The sequence below is a fragment of the Notechis scutatus genome, chromosome 2 (assembly GCF_049901735.1).
Source record: "Notechis scutatus isolate UNSWTSFEM ecotype Mainland chromosome 2, rNotScu1.2, whole genome shotgun sequence".
In the NCBI taxonomy this organism is placed as follows: Eukaryota; Metazoa; Chordata; class Lepidosauria; order Squamata; family Elapidae; genus Notechis; species Notechis scutatus.
The window spans coordinates 136,959,485-136,984,022 of record NC_142010.1 but is presented as its reverse complement, the minus strand read 5'-3'; the positions used below and the strand labels follow the sequence as shown (position 1 = coordinate 136,984,022).

The 24,538-nt window shown below is 40.1% G+C and overlaps 1 protein-coding gene and 1 long non-coding RNA gene across 4 annotated transcripts in view; one reads left to right on the top strand and one right to left on the bottom strand.

The window, feature by feature from the left end:
* The window catches only part of FMNL3 (formin like 3), a 93,559-nt gene that overhangs the window by 33,474 nt on the left and 35,547 nt on the right, over positions 1–24,538 (top strand). For 2 of the 3 annotated variants that reach the window (XM_087956323.1, XM_087956324.1), the window contains exons 2-6: positions 10,445–10,528; positions 12,395–12,475; positions 14,092–14,168; positions 21,200–21,283; positions 23,658–23,810. In XM_087956323.1, coding sequence (XP_087812449.1) covers positions 10,445–10,528; positions 12,395–12,475; positions 14,092–14,168; positions 21,200–21,283; positions 23,658–23,810 — 479 coding nt within the window. The remainder of the gene's footprint in view (positions 1–10,444; positions 10,529–12,394; positions 12,476–14,091; positions 14,169–21,199; positions 21,284–23,657; positions 23,811–24,538) is intronic. The other variant, XM_087956326.1, reaches the window with a different exon arrangement.
* On the bottom strand, positions 10,361–18,976 carry LOC148132267 (uncharacterized). The gene is made up of 4 exons (XR_015747787.1): positions 18,849–18,976; positions 14,925–15,080; positions 14,090–14,360; positions 10,361–10,546 (listed from the first exon to the last, which is right to left on the bottom strand). It is a non-coding gene; the product is annotated as an uncharacterized LOC148132267 (long non-coding RNA).

Below are 24,538 nucleotides of genomic sequence, written 5' to 3'. Positions count from 1 at the left end.
AGTATTCCTGCATCAATGCCAAAAATGGTATCTTGATTTGCCCAAGTTATGCCCACTTTCTATGAAGGAATAAAAGTTATGTGCTTATTTTTTTTAAAGGGTGATTTTTGTCCAGGGGCAGGTGGGGCTTAGATACTGTTTCTAAGATCCATGTCATGCATTGTCAGGCAGGAAGGTCTCAAAGAGAAGGAGACCAATATGTTCCCCCAGAATGCTTAGCTGATGAGCTCAGGAAAGAAGCGACAGTAATGTTCCACGTCTGTGGTTAATGAATGACAGGAAGTTGGTTTAGACAGGAAACATCAAGGCTTTGGGATACCTGGAGTATGTGCCAGTAATTTTGACAATGAACTCGTAGTAAAACAGGTATTTTGAAACAACGTTTGGTGAGAAATCCATGCTAATTGAGTTCCTATCAAGAGTCAACACATCATTAGTCAGCACTAATAAAAGCTTCTTAGAGGAAAGTTAAACACAACTGTTCCTTAAAAATCCAAAAGGTAGAAGGTAGAATCACAATATATTATGGTTTAAGCGGTTTTGCAATGTTAGCTTCATTTTTGTTTTGACAAAACAAAATTATTCAAGCCCAATCTTTAGTACCTTACTTACTAGATTCAAGGTTTAAATAAATCTTGAGAGTTTTATTATATTTAGAGCCACAATATCTCTGACTTCCTGTCCCATATCCCAGAAATGACTGAACTATTTCAGGGTTAGAATAGGAAGACATCCTCTGGGTATTGACTTATAAGTGGCTGCTATTGCATACAACAGCTCCAGCCTTTCTACTTCATTCCCTCAAAATTAGCAATGAAGGACAATGTTGGTTGGGAGCAGGAGTATTTATAAAAGATTAAGACCAGATGATGTTCATGCCACAAACTGGGTGGGGGAGTGGAGGGGAATCTTTTCCCCTCTCTCTTTTCAAAGTTTAATCGTTCATGGAAGTAGAACTAATGATTAGTAGCTAGTAGTTCTACTTAAATGTTTTGAGTGTGCTTCCTGGTCATTTACGGTACTTAAGGCAGATCTTCTCCCCTTTTGGATATAAAAGTTCTGTACTGGTCCAAGCTGCCTTCTCTGTTCTAATATAGGGAAAGAAGATTTTAGCACTGGTGGTTGAAAACCAGAAGGGGCTGGTTTGGGAGCAGTTTAGGAATGCAGTGTGGGCCCTTTTCGCCTTCTTGTGGCAACCCCTGTCACTTCTAATTCCTCCCCCGTAAGAACAAAAGTGACTTTGTTGAAGCTCCATCCTCCTTACATTTCCAAGGAGTCAGAGAGCCACTGAGTCAGAGACTGTGGGCTTTTAAATCTGGCAGGTAGCCTGCATTTTGTAAATGGAGCTTGACCACTATAAATCAATCCTGCCTGCGTGGGGGAAGGTTAACGTGACACGCATGGTAGTAGGAATGATAGAATGGAAGAAAGGGGTATCATAGATGTGTGATACAGCACAAGGTTTCCCCACTTTGAGCATTTTAAGATGTACGAAAGCATGCTGGCTGGGGAATTCTGGGATTTTGGAGCCATGCATTTTAAAGTTGCCAAGTTTGAAAAACTCTGATCTAGAGGATTGGGCTGGCAAGTTTGTGAATTGGGCACAAAATACATGGGAATGTCTGGGTGTAGAACTGGGGAACGTGTGAATAGTACAACGTGTGTGTGTGTGCATATTTAAAAATAACAAAATGCAGAGTTGATAAATCTGCCCAGTTTCTCATTTTTTTTCCAGTTTTAAGTTTGGTTCATTCAATTTCCTTTATCGGTTTAAGAATTGCTGAAGTTTGCCCTGTGAATTTTTAATGCACATTTTCCTAATATATGCATCTTTGCAAACCATCTTCCTAATGTGTACAGTTTTGGCAAGCTGTTTTCTTTATTGTATGCTGTACATTTTTTACAAGTGTCTGTATTTTTTACTACATACATATTTCCTCCTAATAACTTTGAATTAATCTTAAAAATGCAAAATTAAAAGTACTCAGGGCTTGGAAGGACTGATTTCTTAAATCTATTATAACATGAAATCTATTATCACATGATAGCAATAGCACTTAGACTTATATACTGCTTCACAGTGCTTTATAGCCCTCTCTAAGCGGTTTACAGAGTCAGCATATTGTCCCCAACAATCTGGGTTCTCATTTTACCCACCTCGGAAGGATGGAAGGCTGAGTCAAATCTTGAGCTGGTGAGAATTGAACTGCTGGCAGTCAGCGTAGTCTGCACTGCAGTATTGTGTTCTAACCACTACAGCTCTGATGATGTCAAGGCTTTTCCTGTCATTTTATTTGGTCTTGTAATCTGAGACCTAACTTTACCCATTCACAATGCAGTCATTCTCCTAAGGGTGGAGACCAGAATTTTCTGCTGATGGTATTATCTGTGGTAATTCCCTCTTCAGCTTTGTTCACTCAGGATCCCTAATTAGCAAATGTTGCCTAAACAGCCCAATGAATGATGCTACAACCCTGCAACAAAATGTAGGTGTTATACTAGGCATTGGATTGAAAAGATTTGTTTTGGCTTGTGGAATGTACTTTGCTTCCCTTACCCCCATTTGAATATTCAATCCACCCTCCAGTTTCAGATGTGAAATAAAGAATTACTCAAAGTAATCCAGAGGTACCCAATAAAGCACTTGTTCAGCGAAAAGACTGTTTTCAACAGTGAGCGCAAAGTCAATTAAAATTCACCCCTTTACAAAAAAACTGCCTACAGCTCTGCAGGTTAATTGTAGTTATCAGAGACAACTTAATTCAGGGGTGTCAAACTCAAATTCATTGAGGGCCACATCAGGGCTGGGGTTGACCTTGGGGGGCTGGGCTGGCATGGCTGACTGAGTGGGTGTGCTGACTGGGTGGGCATGGTCAGCTTGATGCCACTCACTGGGTGTGGCCAACTGGGTGGGCGTGGCCAGCTTGATGCCACTCCCCAAACTGCTGGCATGTTTCCTCTTCACATGGGGTAGATTGGGCCGAAGCGACACTGGCCCAATGTTTCCTCTTCTCATTGGGTAGACCGGGCTGAAGTGATGTGGGCTGGCCCCTTATATTTTCCAAGACACCCCTGACTTAATTGATACCAGTGTTCTTAAATATTTGAATATCAAAGCTATTGCTATCTAATGTAAATTATCTAGAAATCTTGTTTGAACTTTCTGTCCATCATGGGTTGTGGATATGAATTGTAGCCAGGACATTGTATTGGAAGATTTGGCACTAATGCTGGTCTGAAATGGCATGGTCAGGTAAAAAGTTAATTGAACTACTAGGAACTTTGTAGACTGTCTTTGTTCATTTCACACAGATATGGCTCCATGAGATTTTCTTTAATGTAGGCTTGAGGAACAGGTTCAGAGGTGGGTATTCAGCAGGTTCTGACCAGTTCAGGAGAACCGGTAGTGGAAATTTTGAGTAGTTCAGAGAAGTGGCAAATCCCACCTCTGACTGGAGATTTTACAGTATCCTTCCCCTGCCACGCCCACCAAGCCATGCCCACAGAACCGGTAGTAAAGAAAATTGAATCCCACCACTGGACAGGTTGTGAAATCTGTACATGTTCACTTGCACTACAGAATGCTTGGGAAATGTCACATGATGTTCTGCCATCATATTCTTAAGAGGCAAATTCCACGTAGAATGTGTGAATCCCAGAATTAAAGAGATTCCAGTCTTGGAAAAAGTTGATGATTTAAGACAGTGCTGCACCTGTACAGTATATTAAAACAAATTGACATCACTCTTTGAAATATTTGCTCTCCTCTCTGCTTTCCTTTTATGACTGATGTTGCCAAGATGCAGCTAACCCTCAGGTATGCACAAAGCAAGTATCTAAAAATAAACACACACCTCAGAAAAATTCTACTCAAGTCATTCTCATATGCAACTGAGATATCCTTTTTTCTCTTAAGTTGAGAGACACACTTTATCTTATGCCAAAAAAAAACGGAGGTTGGGCATCCCAACTCCAACATTTTCAAAGTTTAGGGCGACGAGGTGGTGTCACTCTACAATAGATTGAATAGAAGCAAGGTCAGAGAAGGATATTACACAGGCAGCCTCATATTTAATTTGGTGTTTTGGAGTATAATATATTTCAGTGATGGGATTCAAATTTTTTTACTACCAGTTCTGTGGGCTTGGTGGGCATGGCAGGGGAATGATATTGTAAAATCTCCAGTCAGAGGTGGTACTTGCCAGTTCTCCAAACTACTCCAAATTTCCGCTACTGGTTCTCCAGAACTGGTCAGTACCTGCTGAATACCACCTCTGATATATTTTAATACAGATTGCTAGTATTTATTCCATAGTATGTAAGCTACACAGCCTGGAATTCAGTCCTGACAGGGCTCAAGGTTGACTCAGCCTTCCATCCTTCCGAGATCAATCAAAAAGAGAAACCAGATTGTTGGGGGTAATGTGCAAATAATGCTTATATTGTAAACTGCCCAGAGGGTGCAGTAATGAGCTATGAGGCAGTATGTACGTCCACAGGCTACTGCTGTTGCTATTGCTATATAAAAGTCTTATCCTAAAGTCTTCCTTAGACTTCAAAGGGATTACCTTTAAAAAAAAACCAAAATAACATACAATACAGGTAGTGCTTGATTTACAACAATTCTTTTAGTGATTGTTCCAAGTTACAATGACACTAAAAGAAGTGACTTCATACTTTTTCACACTTACGATCCTTGCAGCATCCCCATGGCCACATGATCAACATTTGGATGCCTGGCAACCAGTACATATTTATGATGATTGAAGTGTCTGTCTGAAGAGGCTGTGTGTGATCATCTTTTGCGACCTTCTAACCAGCAAAGTCAATGATTATGATTCTTGACTCTTGACGAATGTATCTTTTCTTTTATGTACACCGAGAGCATATGCACCAAGACAAATTCCATGTGTGTCCAATCACACTTGGCCAATAAAGAAAGAATAGCAATAGCACTTAAGACTTATATACTGCTTTATAGTGCTTTACAGCTCTCTCTACGCAGTTTATAGAGTCAGCCTATTGCCCCCAACAATCTTGGTCCTCATTTAACCCCCCTTGGAAGGATGGAAGGCTGAGTCAACCTTGAGCCAGCCAGGATCAAACTGCCGAACTGCAGCCAGATTTACTATGCAATCATTACTGATTGAACAACTGCACAATTGTGGCCAGAAAGGTAATAAAACGTGGCAAAACTCACTTAACAACCATCTCATTTAGCCACATGTTCCAACAAAAATGGAGTCTTCCCTTGGCTCCACAAACGTTCTGATAGCATCGTGCCTATTCATCTGGCTCTCTAAAGTAGAAGCCAATCCAAAAGTTTGTACAGTTTCAAACTCAGTTTTTTTGGATAGCAAGAGGGGAAAACCTAAACCCAAAATACATCTTCAACTGTTAGCTTTCCGCATCTACAGAAGCTACTTCTTGTATTGTCAGTATGAAACTCTGGAACTGTGTCAACTGCTGAGTGTATCATAGCCTGACCACCACATGCAATGAGTCATGTTTGATTTTATTTTTAGGATCTTTTTCTTTGGGGTGGGGGGGTCATTTCCTGAAAGCAAATGCTTCCTTGCCTAGGAAAAATAAAAGAGGCTCCTTCTGGCAGACATTGTTGGCTAAAGGCATTATGTTCTACTTTCTCTACTTATTTACTGCAGAAGGTGGGAGGAAACAAATGTGGCTGAACGTGAGAGGGGAAATATGTAGCTTGGGATAATTCCTGTGCAGCTGTATAGTATTAAGCATGCCTGAACCTCTTGCAAAACTTGTAAAACCCTGGATCAGTGAGAACTTGGGATGTATAATATAGGTTGTCCTTGACTTACGACCATGATTGAGCCCAAAATTTCTGTTGCTAAGTGAGACATTTGTCAAGTGAATTTTGCTCCTTTTTATGACCTTCCTTGCCACATTTGTTAAGTGAATCACCGCAATTGATAAATTAGTAACACGGTTGTTAAGTGAATCTGGTTTCCCCATTGACTTGGCTTGTCAGATAGTCACAAAAGGTGATCACAGGACCACGGGACACTATATAATCGTCATAAATATGAATCAGTTGCCAAGCATCTGAATTTTGATCATGCGACCAGGGAAGTGCCTCAACAGTTGTAAGGGTTAAAAAAACAGTCATGTCATTTTTTTTCTGTACCACTGTAACTTCGCATGGTCACTAAGCAAACTGTTGTAAGTCAAAAACTATCTAAATATCCATGTAAAAAAGCCAATTTGGCATAGTGGTTAAAGCGCTGACCTTGGAGTGGAAAGGCCTAAGTTTTAGTTCTGCGTCTATATACAGTAGTAGCCAACTAGGTAACTGAGCCAGTCATTTTAATCCTTGGAGGGAGGTGAAAATAAACCATTTCTGAAAATGTTACCTAAAAAGTTTCATGGACTTGATCTTGTAGTTTGCAAGAATCAAAGAGACTTGAAGGCTTACATGCAACCTACACAGAGACGCAGATTTAAACACTGGAAATTCCTACCACTGAATGAGGCAAGGAACCGGAAAAAAAATTCAACTCGCCCTAATTTTAGAAACAGATGATTTTGATGTAGTATATGTCACCAGTTGGAAACCTTTGGAGGAAAGCTTCTAGGTCTTATTTTGAGCATGAAGAAATCAGTTTTAAGTCTAGCAGCTTTTAAGATCTGGGGAAAACTAGAGCCAGAAGCATTGACAGCACATAAGACGTTTTTCATGCCTATTTGGACAGTATATCCAAGGGTGGGATTCTACAGGTTCACACCTATTCGCTAGAACCGGTTGTTAACATTCTAAGCAGTTCGGAGAACCGGTTGTTAGAAGAAATTACTGGCCTAATCCTGTAAGGAAGACAGGAAGGAAACATTCTGGTGTTGCTTACAGAAACTTCCTCTTAAACCTTATTACGTTCTTGGCAGGACTAGACTTCCTGTCTCAGGAACTTCTCTGGAGTTTTTTTTCCCCTCCTTTGCTGGTACTTAGCTTGTGTGGAGTGCCCATTCAAAGTTACAGTGGCACTGAAAAAATGACTTATAACCATTTTTCACACTTACAACTGTTGCAGCATCCCCACAGTCATGAGAGGCCAGGCGAGGAGATGCGTGCCCCAATGTGAGTGATATTGAGTTGGCCACGCCCAGCCAATAACATGACCACCAAGCCACGCCCACCAACTAAGCCACGCCCACAGAACCGGTTGTTAAAAAATTTGAATCCCACCCCTGAGTATATCCATAACACTAGAGGCTCCTTTTTGGGATTTGACTGTGACATGTTGTAATTTTTAAAAGGTACACATGGTTTGAGAGATGATTAGCTTCTTCTTGTACTGTATGTAGGTATGCTAGTTTTGTTTTACTGTGTTGTAGAGCCAACTAAAAAGTACAAGAATAGAAAAAGTGCAGATGTAAGAAACTTTCTTCTCTTTTCAAGCTACCTTCAGCTCACTTCCTACCATAATGTAAACAAACCAACCTGGATAATAAAGGCACATGTTGGATCCACAGCAGCCCTAAGTTAATGTATAATTATTTCAGATTGTTAAGAGAAAACCTTACTTGAAGCTTTCAAGATGGGAAGAAGTGTTTCTAGTCAAAGCACAAATTAATGGATAGGTGAACCAGTGGTGTGATTCAGAATACTTTACAGTAAGGCAATTTCATTTCACTTTATCATTTGAGTTATTATTTCTTGCTAAGCCCTAAAGCTATCATATCTATTCCATATACTGAGATCAGAGATAAATATGGACTAGGATAGGAATAGGATTGTATAGGAATTGGGATAGGATTGGATAGGAATGAGAATAAGAATAGAATAGAATTTTCTTTCCATGAGATTGTTCTTTGATGCAGATATCATTCTTAAAGAGAAAGAAAAATGAGAGCCAGGCTTCCCCAACCTGGTTCTGAGCCTATCTCATCCAAGGTCAAAATTTTCTATCACCTAGCCCAGCAACTCCACCTGTTATAATCTCAGCATTGCCTATTTTAACCATCCGTCCATTGCTATCATGGAATGTCTGATTTTATTGGAAGTGATCTAATTTTGACGTGTACTATTCTTTCATTCCACAGTTTGAATTGCCATGGGCTGGTCAGATCACTCTAGTAAAATTGGGATGATCTGTCCGGATGGTAGAACTGGAACTCTTGAGTTATCATTGACAAACAAAACAGATATACCAAACTTGGAACCATGTTTCTCAATCAGAAAAAACAGGAGAAAGGAAGTGGAAGACAAAATATTCATTTGTTTAGAGTATTTGAATGTCAGTCATTCTTTTCACAGGCCAATTTATAGATGTTTGTTTTGCAACTCAATAACACAATGTTTTTCAGGCAATTTATAATAAATACTTAATAAAATAATACAAATACAAAATACACAAGTCCAACTCTATTTTTATTGCATTTGTATCCCACTTTTTTTTCACAGGCAGGGCTCAAGGTAATTTACATGAGGCCTTCCCTAATTTTATCCCTTTTACAATGCTGTGAAGTTGGTTGGACTGAAACCGAGAAAGATTGGCCTAAAATAATCCCGTGAACTCCATGGTTGGGTTCAAGTTTCTTTAGTCGGAGTCCAGTGCTTTCAACACAATATTACACTGACTGTCATTAAAAAAAAGTTCATAAACATATAAGGGTTGCTTTGTGGAGTGAAATGGGTGGCATTTAAATTCAATAGCTAAACAATAATAAAAGATATCCAAAACATAAACAGTCTTAGGGTAAAAATGCAGATTTTAAAACAGAAATTCAAGAGGACATAATTTGTTTATGGAAACCTCATGAGGATAATAAAGAATTCATCATCAGATGCTGAGAAATTTACAGATTTATGGATGTTAGATAAGTATATATTCAGAATTGTTCACCAATGGAATGAGCTAGAGCAGTGATAAATAAATGTAAATAAATAAAAAAGAGAACTAGCAAAGCTGCCTGGGAAAACAGTCCCTTAACCAAGCTGCCTCTCCTACCAAAACCCTCCCCCAGGGATTATTGACCATTTCCTAGTATGATTTGATTGCTTATTGTACCCTATGACTATCATTAAGTGTTGTACCTTATGATTCTTGACTCTTGACGAATGTATCCTTTTATGTACAGAGAGCATTTGCACCAAGACAAATTCCTTATATGTCGAATCACACTTGGCCAATAGTGTTCTGTTCTATTCTATTCTATTCTATTCTATTCTATTCTATTCTATTCTATTCTATTCTGTTCTGTTCGAATCTCCCTTTGTTGGAGGGTAGGAGCAAGGCTCAGAAAAAAATTGGTTAGGGACATACAAGAGAAATTAATTTTGAGGGGGAGGGTGGAGACAGGTTTGTCCCAAGTTTTACAAGTGTTTAAACATACCCTTTCCCCCAAATTGCACAAAATGAAATGTTTGAACTACAGCCCTACCTGCAGTCCACCCGGGACATCCCACAAAACACAGTGTGCTTGGCTTCCTAATGGAGATGCTCAGGATGGCGCCATAAAAATTGTACCTTGTAACAAAAGGCTGGTCCTTGCACAAAGATGCTGAAGGCTATTAGCTTCAGTGTCCTGGATGCTCTGTGGTTTTGATTAAATTCTGGACTCTCGACAAGCCAGTACATTCTTCTGCTATCCAGTCCTCATGGGTCCTGAAAGTTTGCCAACCCATGTGCTCCTAGTACCTTCTCTTAAACATTGACATATTATAGGATCTAGGAACCATGCCTGTTTCTATGGTAGTTCTTGCCCCTATGGAATGCCCTTCTTGCAGTTTGGCAGGCCTCTGCCCTCTTTAGCCTTCCAAAAAGTACTTAAAATCAGGCTCCCCCTCCCAAGTACTGGGATAGAGTGAAGTGGTTGAGAGGATTTTATGAGATATGCATGTGGAAGCTTAATTTTGGTGCTAGGTTTTTAATGTTGTTGGTTTTAATAGATATATGCATTATTTTTTTTTATTATTGAAGTTGCTTTAATTGTTGCCTGAGAGCCATCCAGAATTTGATACAAGTTATAAAAATGGTTTGAATGAATGAATGAATGAATGAAAATGAATGAATGATATTTTTTTAAAAAAGAGCCAGTTTGGTCTAGTGGTTGGGGCACCAGGCTGGAGGGCAGGAGGTGATGAGTTCAAGTCACACCTTGACCATGACTGGGTGACTTTAGGCTAGTCATTGACTCTCAACTCAACCTACCTTACAGGGTTATTGTTGTGGGGAAAATAGGAGGAGGACGGTATGTTGGATATGTTGATCACCTTGAGTTATTCTGAAAAATTAAATAAAGGAAGGGTACAAATAATAATAAAACAAACCCTGCCTTCTGCCCAGCAGCCATTGCAGAATATAAACAATATAATGCATATTCTACCACGCACCCAGTTCTGAAGATGCATTGCAGGATGCAGAAGGCAGTCTGGTATGTGCCTCTCCACTACCTGTCCCTCTGCTTCTTTCCACAGAGCTCTATGAATCTCCCTCCCGACAAGGCCCGTCTTCTGAGGCAATATGACAATGAGAAGAAATGGGATCTAATCTGTGACCAGGTAAGAGGGCTGTAGGAGCTAAAATGGAGAGGGGGAGGGAGAGAGAGAGAGAGAGACTGCCAACATGAAAGAGACATAACATGTCAGGGTACATCAGCTTGTGACTCAGTCAAGAGGACTATTGCCAGAAATAACATGGGGTCCCCTTGATCTAAGGGCTTTGATTTCCTTTAAAAGAGCAGACAGCACCTCCTTATCTGAAGGCTCTTTTGTACATGAAGTCTTTGGCATCTAGGAATAGTCCCTTTATCCCTGTAAGTAATGGGAAATTTCTACATTTGATCTAGGTAAAGCTCGGTTACAAACTGAAATGCAATGCTTTGCAAATGCAAATGAAAAGAAATGCTTTGGTGCTTTTTATTTTCTGGACATTTTTGGTCAATTTGATATTCTTTAGAGCAGAGTTTTTCAAAGTGTAGTCTAAGGATCCTGAAAGTCCTTCCAAGACCTTCTCAAGGGCCTGCAAATCAAATTATTTGCCAGCTTATGTTATGAGAAATGGAATATACCAATAGTAAAGTCCCCTCAAATGATTGCGAGAGGTGTAGTGACTGTATCAATGTCAGTGTTTAATTTGGTAAATCTCAATAAATATTTATTATATTTACTATATTTAAAACTGGGAGGGGGTTCCCAGAAAAATGTTTAAAGAACACTAATGTAGAGAACAACACTTAAAATGTGCAAGAGGCCTGACCTTTTCATGGAGTATCCCTAAAATACTGTTTGAGCCCAGACAAATTTCATTGCTAATTCTTCCCCTATTTCCCTAAAAAAAGCCCCAACTAAACCAAACAACAACAACAACAACAAAAACCTACAATGATTTATCTTAGCATTTTCTTGGACCCAACTGCCAAATAAACAGGATGGTGCCAATATAGATCATGGCTAATTAGAGGGCCTTTTGCTGAAGGCTGTATCAAACCTGGAATAATTCAGGATTTAAGTGTAAAACAATTGCAGCTCATCGGTGCTGCTCTCAAACTGGGGGAGTTTGGCCAAGAAAAGTGATTGTGTGCTTCAGCCCAGAAACTTTTTTCAAGAGCAGTACAGGGGCACAAAGTCCCTGAGATGTTTGGGTTATTTTAAAGGAAAATTGCTTTTTATGAGATGAACTACCAGGAGAAACCATCTGGGGAGGAAACCAAATCCTGTAAAAAACTGCTGCACCCAAACATATGCATGTAAATGGACACTGCATAAAATTAGAGGAGGCTGCTGGATCAGACTGATACTATATTTGATCAAAGCCAAATATAGGACATTAATTACAATCACCAATCTCATACAAAAAGGCATTTGATCTTGCAGTAGGAGTCACAGCTTAAATGCCCAAACTCCATCAATTTATTTGAAACAATGTTCATGGATTCAGAATATTCTTTTTGCAGGTCTGTGAGTAGGCAGGCACTTTGCTAAGAAAATGGTTTTCAGTTGGATTATTTATAACCTGATCCTATATTCCTGTGCGCTTAGAAGTAAAACTCTTCAACAGAGCAATTGTGCTTAGTCTTACAATCCTGAAGTTATAGGGACTTTTCTAACATGTGAACACAAGAACAGGGCTGTTGAGGAGCCAGAGCAGAAAGTATCTGTGTGGAGCACAAAATGAAAATGGCTTTCCTTTCACATTTATTAGGGAAGCAGACATAAAGAAGCATCTGCTATTTGGATTAGTAGGTACCTAAATTCAGTCCCTGGTTGGCATGCTTTCAATGCAAGTGACGGCTCCTTTTTATGCTGAGGGGAGAGTTGTAGAATTAATAAATCCACAATGTAGCTTTCTAGTGCTCTCAAATATTTCTTGCATACACAATAATTCCCTCTATCTCTTTCCTCCATTTCTTTTTCACTACCCAACAGGAAAGGTTTCAAGTGAAAAATCCACCCCATACATATATACAGAAATTGAAGAGCTTCCTCGATCCAGGTGTTACCCGAAAGGTAAGCCTTAAAGACTCCTTTAATCCATCTTGTAAACTCGCAAGATCCGTTTTTGGGATGTATACTAGATTGCATGGTTTCCCTGTGTCATATATGTGGGTATATGCATAATTTTTTTCATCATGTTTATGTAGTGTATATTGTAAGTGGCGACCCAGGGTGGGATTCTGCCAGTTCGCACCTATTCGCTAGAACCAGTTGTTAACATTCGAAGCAGTTCGGAGAACCGGTTGTTAGAAGAAATTACTGGCCTAATCCTGTAAGGAAGACAGGAAGGAAACATTCTGGTGTTACTTACAGAAACTGCCTCTCTGTTAACCCTTATTACGTTCTTGGCAGGACTAGACTTCCTGTCCCAGGAACTTCTCTGGAGTTTTTCCCCCCTCCTTTGCTGGTACTTTGCTTGTGTGGAGTGACCATTCAATGGCACTGACAAAACTGACTTATGACCATTTTTCACACTTACGACTGTTGCAGCATCCCCACAGTCATGAGAGGCCAGGTGAGGAGATGCGTGCCTCGATGTGAGTGATGTTGAGTTGGCCACGCCCAGCCAATAACATGACCACCAAGCCATGCCCACCAACTACGCCATGCCCACAGAACCAGTTGTTAGAAAATTTGAATCCCACCCCTGGTGGCGACCCTTTGAGAACTATATGCAATGTCTCAAGGTCATGTGATCACCGTTTGTGATCTTGCTAGCCAACTTCCAGTTAGCTAAATCAATGGGGGAGAAATAGATTAGCTTAATGACTGCCTGATTCATTTAACAACTGCACTGATTCATTTAACAACTGTGGCAAAAAAGGCCTTAAAATCAAGGGTGACTTATTTAACAACCACCTTGCTTAGCCATGGAAATTCTGATCCCAATTGTGGTTGTAAGTTAAGGATTACCTGTGTAAGAGATAAGTCAGGGCTGTCAAACTCCCAGCCATCGGGCCGGATGCGTCATGAGTTGGCCACACCCATGCCTGGTTTAACAAAGGGGGGGAAAGTCCCAATATGTCACATGATGCTGCCATGACGACCTGAGTTTGATACCCCTAGGATAAGTCATTGGAGTGGAAGCTACCACAGTTGTAATTGTGAAAAATAATTGTGAAATTATTTTGTGAAAAAATAAATTGTGAATTGTAAATTGTGAAAAATAATATACTCTACAGTCCCACAATTTTTGGTGATCTATGTACTAATTCACTGGGCAGGCAGCAATGTGGCAGTGCTGAACGCACAAAGTGGATTCTATGGTCACTTCTACACACAGTCTTCATACTCCTCAAAACTACCTCTGGACCTCTGCAGTTCAAGCCTTGCTTTACAGGAGAGATATTTTATTTGTACTCAGCAAAAAAGATACAGTGACCATTGAACTAAGCCCAGGTCCTTCGGACCTATGGAAATACCCACCTTGTTGATGATTATCTATAACTAATGGTAAAGTTATTATTTTTATGAACAAAAAGGAAATTGAAGGATATGAAGAGTGATAGAAAAGGAAATATCAGTACACTTAACCTGATGGACAATCCTGTCCCTGCATCTTGGTTCATTTGTGTAAAAAAATGATTGTGCTGTATACTGTTAGAACAAGGAGTTATTTATGCTTACAGAAGTTCCGTCGGAGGGTGCAGGAATCCACCAAAGTGCTGAGGGAGCTGGAGATCTCTTTAAGGACCAATCACATTGGGTAAGTTATTGTTAAACAAGCTGTTGAACAATTGTAGCATGTGTCATGTTGAAGTCTTAGAAAGTGCCACTTGAACAGATATTGAATTTGATGGTGTTTGTTCTCTCACAGGGCTGGGGTGTTTTCTCTCTGGCTGCTGGATTGCATGAATTCATGCTGTGATTCACACCATTTTTATATAGTCAGGCTGGCCTTTAAACCAATACAGAATAGCAGTAAATGGTTGATCCTTAGTAGTCAAACCAAAACTATAATACAGAGGTCTATCCAGGGATCATATAGTTGTGGGTTTTGCACATAGTATCTGATTAAACTATAAAGATTATGGACCAGCATTTCTGATAAATATATTGTGTGAATTTGCATTAAGCTATAAAAAGGATTATTTGTGTGGAGTAGGCATAACATTCTATGTGAACACAACAATTCTGTTATGTTAATTTTAGTTTAGGGTTTAGCATGTTGTGAGAACCTGGCCAGAAGGTGATTGGTCAAAGGAAGAAAATTGATCTGGGTCTTTTCTGACTTGAACTCTTTCTATGCAGCCCTTCAGTCTGACAAGAAATTGGATTTAAGATAGGAGCCATTTCCCACTCAAAGGTTTTGTACAAGAAAACATTTAATCCCTTGCCTTCCTTACTCCCTAAATTTCACATCTAGATTTCTACCCCCTAGAAATCCTAGCAAAGGGATTTGTATCATATCTAAAAGATTTGGAAGCCTGGAAGAATTGAGAAATGTGTTCCTATCTCCCACCTGTCATGATTCCAGCTGGAAGAGAAACACCAACAAGAGCAGGAAGCTGAACTGTTCCTGTCCTTGGCTTCTGGGCCTGGTTGGGTGGGAATTCCTCAGGTCGGCTGGAACTGACACCAAGGGTGATGCTTAGTCAGCAGTATCCTTTGGTGAGGTCTGAACAAACAATAACATGAGGTATGAGATTCAGGAATTTGAAAGGGACGAGAAAAGGCCAAACACCAGGAGCGTGAGGCACAATAAAATATTTTACATATGGTGGAATAAGGCACACATATGACTTTCTAAAGAGAAACATAGTGATACAGTGTCAGAAAAAAAATATTCAGTCTTTCTAATCCAGAATTCTTCACTAACGCAATACTTAGCTGTTCTTCAGAGCATAGAGTTCAGAATTAAGGACATTCCCCACCCCACCCCATAAGCTGAATTACAGTAGACAGTGAATTGTGGATGCAAAGGACTAAAATCGGGAAATCCAGTTATATAGATTGTGTGTGTGTGTGTGTGTGTGTATGTGAGGGAAAAAGAAAATTAGAAGCTCCTGAAAAATAAGCACATCCTTTTTCATGGCCTAGAAACTACTAGAGGTATGATTCAGCCATGTTATCCTCAGCTCAACTCTGAAAGATAGAATTGGGCCTGAAAGAAAATAACCTGCCCAAAGTCATTCAGACAAAATGGGAAGGTGAATTTGGAATTTTCTGATCTTAAACCAGGACTTTAATCCCTTTACTTCACTCCATCTGCCTCTTTAAGCAGCATACCAATTCTATTTAAAAGCTACGAATTGTATTTAATGGGATGGAAAATTTGCCGTGCAGTCTATAATAAGAACACTGAAAATTGAAAGTGTTGTGTCAATCAGACCATTTGAAAATCTGGTTTGAATTCTTCTACTAGAACTGTTTGTCCTGGATAGCTAGGTGTGCTATTATTTATCAGAGTGTTTTTTTCTCCCAGCCACCTGGAAAAACAGCACAGTTTTCTCTCCCAAAGCACCATAATGTTATTAACAAATAATTTCCTGGCACCAAATGGTATTCTCTTCCTTCGGCTAGTCATAGCGCTGGTCAAGGTGAAAGAATGTATCGAGACTGCTGAAAATGTAAAGTGATTTTTTTAAGAGTTTACCAAGCCACCTTGAAGCAAGCAGTCTTTCCTCTATTCTCATAGTAGATATGAATTATTTCAGCAATTGGGAAAGATATTATAAATGTCAGCTTTCAGTTATTATTATTAGCAACACTGAAGATCCATGTTCTATTGTGATGACAAATATAATTGTTTTTTTCTATGTGGCATGAAAAATGGCAAAGTGTTATATAATTATTTCTTGGAACAATATTTCATACTTTGGTTACCTTAAAAAGAATGAGAAAAAATTATATGTGCAGATTTTACTGAAAATCAATACAGGTAATTTTTTTCTGCTTCATAATAGTGAGTCATGTAAGCTATTTATGGGACAACTGTTATACTAAGAACTAAACATTATAATGAGAAGACATGAATAACTGGGCTAGCATCTCTTCTGCAAGGCAACACTCAGAAATTTATGTTGGCTGAGCAGAACAACAGTCAATAAGCTTCAGTTTTTCTGTTGGATATTTCCTTCCCACCTACCAGTTGCTTCCTTTATGATGCAGAATAAAGGAGGGATTATTCAGTGTCTTCTTTCCATCTCTAATTTCATGTTCTTATTACATAAGAGAGTTAAGCCTGGAATAGTCAAAGGTCATTCCCTTTGGGATTGTCCATTGTCCATGCTGCACCTACAGTGCAGTTTCTAGTAGTTTTGAAAGTTGGCTTTTGGTAGATACAGATAGATGTATAGATAATAGGAATTCTTGCCTGTGGTTCATCTCTCTCTTTTCCCTGGCCAGGTACCTATTTTGATATTTGCTGAGCTTTTTATATGTTTATATAATCTGCTGATTGAGCTGAATGATAGGGGTACTTTCTCACATCTCGGTAAAGGAAGTAACTTGGAATGAACTGGGTACAAACTAAATTGGAATCCACCCATAATAATTTCCCAACATTTTCTGGTCTTAGTCTACAAAAATAGAATTGAACGTGTATGTCAATGAAAACCTGATTTCATTGCGGTGGTGAAGTTGTCAGTGAGGATTACCAATGTAGAACAAATGCCATGCCATCAGTGGTGGGATTCAAATTTTTTTACTATGGGTGGGTGTGGCTTGGTGGGTGTGGCAGGGGAAGATTACTGGAAAATCCCATTCCTTCCCCACCCCACTAATCTGCTTTTCAGCTCCGTTCTCCTGTGCAGGGCAATAAAGCAGGACCCATCTGATTAGCTGGGACTTGGGAGGCAGAGAATAGATAAGGGTGGGGCCAGTCAGAGGTGGTATTTGCTGGTTCTCCAAACTACTCAAAATTTCTGCTACTGGTTCTCCAGAACTGGTCAGAACCTGCTGAATACCACCTCTGGTTGTGCCATCATGATATTGTTGACTACAATTTCCATCATTCCCAGCTATTACTGTACTTTTTGCCACTGCCAGTAATTACCAAAAGCATATATTTGCAATAGGCAATTAGCCACAGAACTCAACATTTCTGGAAGTGGAATCAGGAATAATTTGGTGTAGAATGCTTAGCTTTGATTGTTTTTTTAAAAAAGGAACAACCATGATAAGAGTATAATTTGGAGCGTATCCCTGACTTGGACACAGCAGAATTTTTGGCAGAGACTTTAAAAGGATATGATTGAGATGGGAGAGAGGTTTGGGTGTAGGGGAAACAGATTCTCATTCTCTGGGGGAGAAGGAAGCATGCAAGGACAAAAGACAATCCTTGCTCATGTATGCAATCTTGGAGGGTAACCTGCTTCTTGTAGGCAATCTTCAAGTGCTACAAATAAACTACATGTCCTTGATAAAATTTCCTCTATCTTTCTAAAGCTTTCTTTTGCTTTCCTGTAAACATCAGGCTTGTCTATTCAGATTTTTTTAAAAATAGACTTTTGTAACAGAGTTGTCGAAGTCTGAAATAGCTTACCTAATTCAGTTGTCTCAGCTACTAATATTTAGAGTTTTAATTCTAATAACTTCTGTGGACTTCATTCCATATTTAAGAGGTTCCTAGAGGAGGCATGTGTAAATGCACTAATGTGCCTATTGTCCCTGTCGGAGGTTAGGGGTTTTTTGTTTGTTTGTTTGAATTTATAATTTTTGTTCAACAAACAAATAAATGAATGAATAAACAAACAAACAAATAAATAATTTTAGAGGAGAAAAGAGATGCCATAATGTAACCCAGCAAGGATCTCCCCAAACTTTCTCAAGCCTTCCTTCCTTCCTTCCTTCCTTCCTTCCTTCCTTCCTTCCTTCCTTCCTTCCTTCCTTCCTCCCTCCCTCCCTCCCTCCCTCCCTCCCTCCCTCCCTCCCTTCTTGTTTGAACCTCTGGAGAAACAATATATTTTCCCTATAGGCAACTGCATCTCATTTCCCTGTTTCTCTGCTCTTAATACAGATGGGGCTGAAATGTTGTTATTATTGATTTTCCTGATTAAAAGCAGTCTGTGGGGCTTTCCTAAGCCCAGTTTGCGCCACGTACATAAATGAATACCGGTGCATGAAGGTACTTGCTCACATCTGTGCCTTGTCTCTCACATGCTCTTGAAGATTTATTCCTTCCAACAAAGGCATAAAACGACTGTGCACTGTCAAAGGCATGGTGGATCTAGTCTGGTATTTGCTGCAATTGACAATGGCGCTCCAGGTCAGAGACTGAGAAATGTTTAGCGTAAATCCTTGAGACACCCATATATATATAAAACATGTGCTTTGCCAATCAGCTGTGGTTAAATAGGCACAGCAGCAGATGCATTTGTAAAGAAGCCTCTATATAAGCACACACTTTAAAAAAACACAACCACTCGTAATTCCTCTTCCTTACCTGACTACAGGATGGGATTTGCCTTAGAGAGCCTTTGCTCCTTCCTCCACATCCTTTAGCCTTCAACAAATGCATTGAAGACTCTAAATTAGTAGTTGCAGCCACTGAAATCAGACAGGAAACACACTGGGGTTGGAGGCTGAAGTTCAGACAGGCAGGAAATGGGCGGGTGGAGAGAGACAGAGAGAGAGGGAGGGAGGGAAGGAGGAAGGGAGAGGGTGGGGGAGAGGGAGAGAGGGACTCTGACTGACTGACTATAGGCACCATTTCAGGGTCTGGATGATTAATGGTCAAAATTGCAGTCAGCCAAAGCTGCTTCAGGAAATAACAGCACATACTGAAACCACTAGCTGCAGGCATTCTCTCTCTTATGATGCACAGTACTTGTTCCTGGGTTGGCACATCTCCATGTACAAAGTCACACACATTCACAGCTTCGTTTGATGCTACCCAACAAGTACAGTTTGATTCTTTGCCTACAGATTTGTCAGATTTGTTTCTCGTGCCACTTTCCCTCCTTGCATCAAAGACTACAGGAAGGTGTGGGATCTCCAGCAGATGTCTTGGAACCTAAGCAAACACTCCCTTCCCTGCTATGGAAAGATAAAGTTGTACTAGTTACAATATTTTGTTTACAACAACGAGAGGCTACTGCAATCTCCCTGAACACACATTGGGTGGGCCATAGTGGCTGATTTCCTTCTACATTTATCACGTTCTTCTGTCTTCTCTGAACTCTGTCCAGTTTATATACATCAGTCCAAAACTCCAGACTGGACATAGTCCTAAAAATAAGCTGAGCTTGAATGGTTATTTGAGAATTGTTGATGTCTGATGTCTAGGCTGGAGATAGGCCTTCACTTGACTGTAGTCTTTGAGAGGGAATTTCCCATTGGGAAGGGACATCCTCCCATTGGAGCATCTTTGCTTTCCATGCACAATTCCAGTTATAGTTCCATGAATCTTCAAGTTGGGCTTCATTGAACAGGCTGCCCTCCCAGACTGTTGTCATTCATATGAGTTTTCATGTATCTAAATTAGGGGTTCCTAAACGTTTTGCCATCATACTTCCCTTTAGTGTAATCTTAATATTCATGCCTCCCCTAAAAATCCAAAAGCCTAAATGAACAATGAAAACAATATAATGGGAAATGTGGATTTATTGTACTATAACAATGTACAACTAAAAGGTTCTTCTTCCCTCCCTTGAACTCAATCTGTAACACCTCTCTGAGGGCAATATACCTCATGGTTTTGGAAACCGTGCTTTAAGTACTAATTCAGCACTTTATAGGAGGCAGTGAATGTGATATTTGTGCAAGATTCTGTATCCCCAAACTATCCTTCTAATTCAGGGGCCTCGAGCTGTTCAGAAGTGGGCTGCCTGAAGCGGTGGGCAAGCATGCACCTGTACAAGCAGCGGGCAAACGCATGTTCACACGCTTCATTTATGCGAGCGGCCAGTGCGTATGCTCACCACTTGCACAAATGGAGTTGTGCACATGTACACACTTGCCCGCTGCTCATACAGAACCATCCCATCTCCCCACCCCCCAGTCTGGAAAGGTTGGGGAATGCTGGTCTAATTTATAATTAATTAATTAATGCCTTGTCTTTTTAGGCAAAATCCATCCCTGAAATCTTTAAATTTAAAATAAGATTAGGCATAATCAAGCATAAACAGTGGTTATAAAATATAGAAAGATTAGGCATAATCAAGCATAAACAGTGGTTATAAAATATAGAAACAGAAAAACCGACAAGGAGGAAGAGGATGAGATCAGTTTTAGCCAAAATATTACAATTTTCAGTGTGCTTATAAACTCAGGTTCTCATTCCTGAGAGTTGCAATTATTTGAATTGCCACAATCAAATGGATGAAATGGCAGTGTGAACCTATGAACCTGAAGACCCCTGAGGAGAAAGAAAGAGGAGAAAATTATATTGGGTAGCTGGCAACATTCAAGGAAAGAAAAGGCTTGGATGTGACTCCACTGAAAGATTCCAAGTTAATATCTAGGGCAGCTCTATGCTTACATGTCAAGAAGGCCATCATTGTTGCATTTTTTTTCTTTATCTGTGGGCTGCCCAGAGTGGTCCAGGAGTCAGATGGCTTCAAAACTGGACAGATGAATAAAACCTTTAAACGCTATTTGAAAATATAAAGAGACAATCCTCTGTCAGCTGGAAATCCTGGAAATTGTTATCCCATTAGGTTGAGAACAGGTGGTTGGAAAGATAGACTTTCAAAAGTGCCACAGTTTGACTTTGAACAGTCAGTAAGTCACATCAGAAAATATCTGGAGTAATAATATTTTGGAGTCAATTTTTATTTTTATTTATTTTTGCAGGTGGGTGCGTGAATTTCTCAACGATGAAAACAAAGGCCTAGATGTGCTGGTGGACTACCTCTCATTTGCTCAATGCGCAGTGATGTAAGTAACTGTGTTATTGTCAAGATGCCCTGGCTCTTCTTCCTTCTTCACAATATCCCCTACCTATGTAGATATTTCATGTTGGTATCATATACATTCTTAACAGTGCCAGTTATAAGAAGACATCATGAGGTTTGCATACTGAGTGGATTGTGATATTTTGGAAGCCTGGTTTTATATGTAGGACCCTTAATCTCATTCAGATTCCCAGACGGAGAAGAATTTACATGTTGCTTTCAGCATTTTCCATGCCAGGCTTTCTGCTCATTATGGAAGTCTCCCTAACTGGCACTTGCAGATAGTAGTTTGCATTAGAGGTACTTCCGTGAAAAAAAATTGCTGGCTGTGTGACGTGTATGTCTTGGTAGACTAACAACATAAATAAAAATGACAGGTACAAAGACTTGAGAGTTGGCTAATTGTCTAGCATTTCATTAGTTTATTAATAAAATTATAATTAACATGTTCCACTTTTCTGAACTGAAACTGAAAATGCAGCAAGTGAAAGATATTGTCTACCTTTCTTTTTGTTGCTTCAAAAAAGGAGATCTGAAGTTCTATTAATGCTTGATCCATACAGGAGGTCATAGACTGGGGATGGCAGCTTGAAGATATAGAAGGATATGTGGCTCTGAGGCTTAATTTCAAAACTTATGTAAATCTTTTCTTCCCTGCTGTCTGCTGCTTGGTTGAGAGACAAGAGAGTATCAGAAAGATGGTTTAAAAGGGGGGTTGGGTTGATGTTGTGCCGTTACAATAATAAAGTGCATATTGCTTTGATCGCACTGTTCATGAAGCCTCCAACAGATGGCCTAAATTGGTCCCCAGAGTCCTCAAGAATTAGTTGGAAAGGCCATAGAATTCCATTTTGCAATAATATTTAGGTATCCTAACAGAAACATGAAAAGAAAGACCAAAGGATATCAAAACAAGAGGGGAAAAAATTTCTGGCAATTGTTTTGAGGAACACTCCAGAGACCTAACCGGCTCTGTTCTTGCTTCTGTTGGGACACTTCCACCTTGAATTTGCCCAAATGTCCTTGCTAGTTAAGTCCCAAGGGCTGAACAGACAAGGGAGCTCAAGGTATATACATGTAGTGTATCTCTTTATCAGGAATGGTGGGGGATGAGGTAATCTGCAAAGATGCTATTTTCTATCCTAAACTAGTTCTGGCTGGAAGGTGAATTTTCTTGAAGTTGTCTCCTTATCCTCATAAATTCTTATCTTGATCTTTCTGCCTTGGCAGTTTATGTCATTTCTTTTTTCAAATTATCCCACTCTCAGGAAGCAGGGATCGATCTTGGAGTGAATTATTCTAAACAACCAAAAAAATCTTTTTTCCCCCAGAGATTGACTGTTTTTCTTCCAATTGTCCAGTATCTTCATTTTTAAAATCAGTGATCTAGCCAAAACATAAAAATGTAGGTATCTGAAACTTGCATTCTTACCTCTTCCATTCTTGAAGCGTAAAAGAATTGAGCAGTTCTAATTGAACACACCATTGTGCAAAATAGCTTATATTTGGATTTGAATTGTACCACAAAAATGTGATTTGGGGGGGTATTGAACATCAAAATACAAGGATTTACCAGAGCTGCTCTATGAGAATGCACTAAAGTAGGAATGCTGTGACTGAAAAAAATAGAAATCTAGAAAGGATTTGTAGATCTTAACACTCAGAAATAGCCTGAGGCAAGAGGATTTTTCATATATCTTCATCCCAGGTTGTTTAGAACTCCAAAGTTCCTTTTTTTGAATTGACCTTTTAAAGAGACTAGGAGCCACTATCAGCTTAACACTGTTCACAAATTTAAAGAACACCATAAAAATGACTTACGAAAAAGCATCCCATTGGGAAAACTATTCCCCCTTTAACAAGGAACTTCCTTCATCTGCTTCAGAAATCTATTATAAAATAGTAACTCCATCCAGAAGTCAGCACAAATGGAACCAGCTGTTCCCAAGATACATGCCTGAAATTGAGCCGTTTAGTCGTATCGTAATGCAAACACTATAGTCTATGAAGGACAACTGAACTGCAGGTCAAATAGTACAAGGTGATGCCAGAAAAGACTGTATTTAATACAAATTCAACCCACAGGGTGGGGAATATACTGTAGCTTCTGTACTGGTGTAACCATACTGTAAAATTGCCCTGGGAATTTTTGTGTGCAGCAGTGATTTCTGTATGCTGAGATTTTACCCACAGAGAGGACTATCAAATTCCCACCTTGTCATGTTCCATGTTGCTGACTTGTGGCTTGCAGAAACATCCATCCTTTTGGGAAATCCAGAGCTTTTGACCCCTTTGTGCCGGCTTTTGCCCTAAAGCTTCCCTGTGTGTATGGTGTATGTTCCCTGTCTGCCCTCCAGGTTTGATTTTGAGGGTCTGGAAAATAGCGAGGATGGAGCGCTAGAGAAGCTGAAATCTTGGAGCAGGTCCATAGAGGATCTGCATCACCCCAGCACCCTGTCTGCTCCCTACGCCAACAGCCTTGCTCGCTCTGCGCGCCAGTCCGCTCTCCGGTATGTACCTCTGTCTTGCCACGCAACCTCCAGTACGTATCCTGTTCAGCGGTGCTACTCATACAGTAATAAACCTGCCCTGCTTTCTGCCCTCCAGGGGATGCCGTGTGCTGATTTCTTCTTCTCATTCCCACTCTTCCCCCTTGATGTTCCTCTGTGGGTAGCTGGCCAGGTCTCCTCTCTGCTCCAGGCCTTATCCTTTGCCCTGCTCTGTTTGCCTGTCTTTGCTGGGTCTCCTGTTCTCTCTCTTTTTCCCCCCTGTCCTTATTATCCTGGTAAGTATTCTTGAATTGGGTGCTATGTCGCAGCATACCGTGATGTACATCACAGGTATGCAGATATATGTGGGCATGTGAACAAGAGCTGTGGTGGGATTCAAATTTTTTTTACTACAAATTCTGTGGGCATGGCTTGGTGGGTGTGGCAGGGAAAGGATACTGTAAAATCCCCGTTCCCTCCCCACCCCACTAACCTGCTTTCCAGCTCTGTTCTCCTGTGCAGGGCAACAAAAGAAGACCCAACCAATCAGCTGGGACTCAGGGGACAGAGAATAGATGGGGACAGGGTCAGTCAGAGGTTGTATTTGCTGGTTCTCTGAACTACTCAAAATTTCCACTACTGGTTCTCCAGAACTGGTCAGAACCTGCTGAATACCACCTCTGGACAAGAGTCCCTGTAGTCCATGGCTTTTGGTTCGAAGGCAAGTGGGTGGTTTAGGAGACACATAT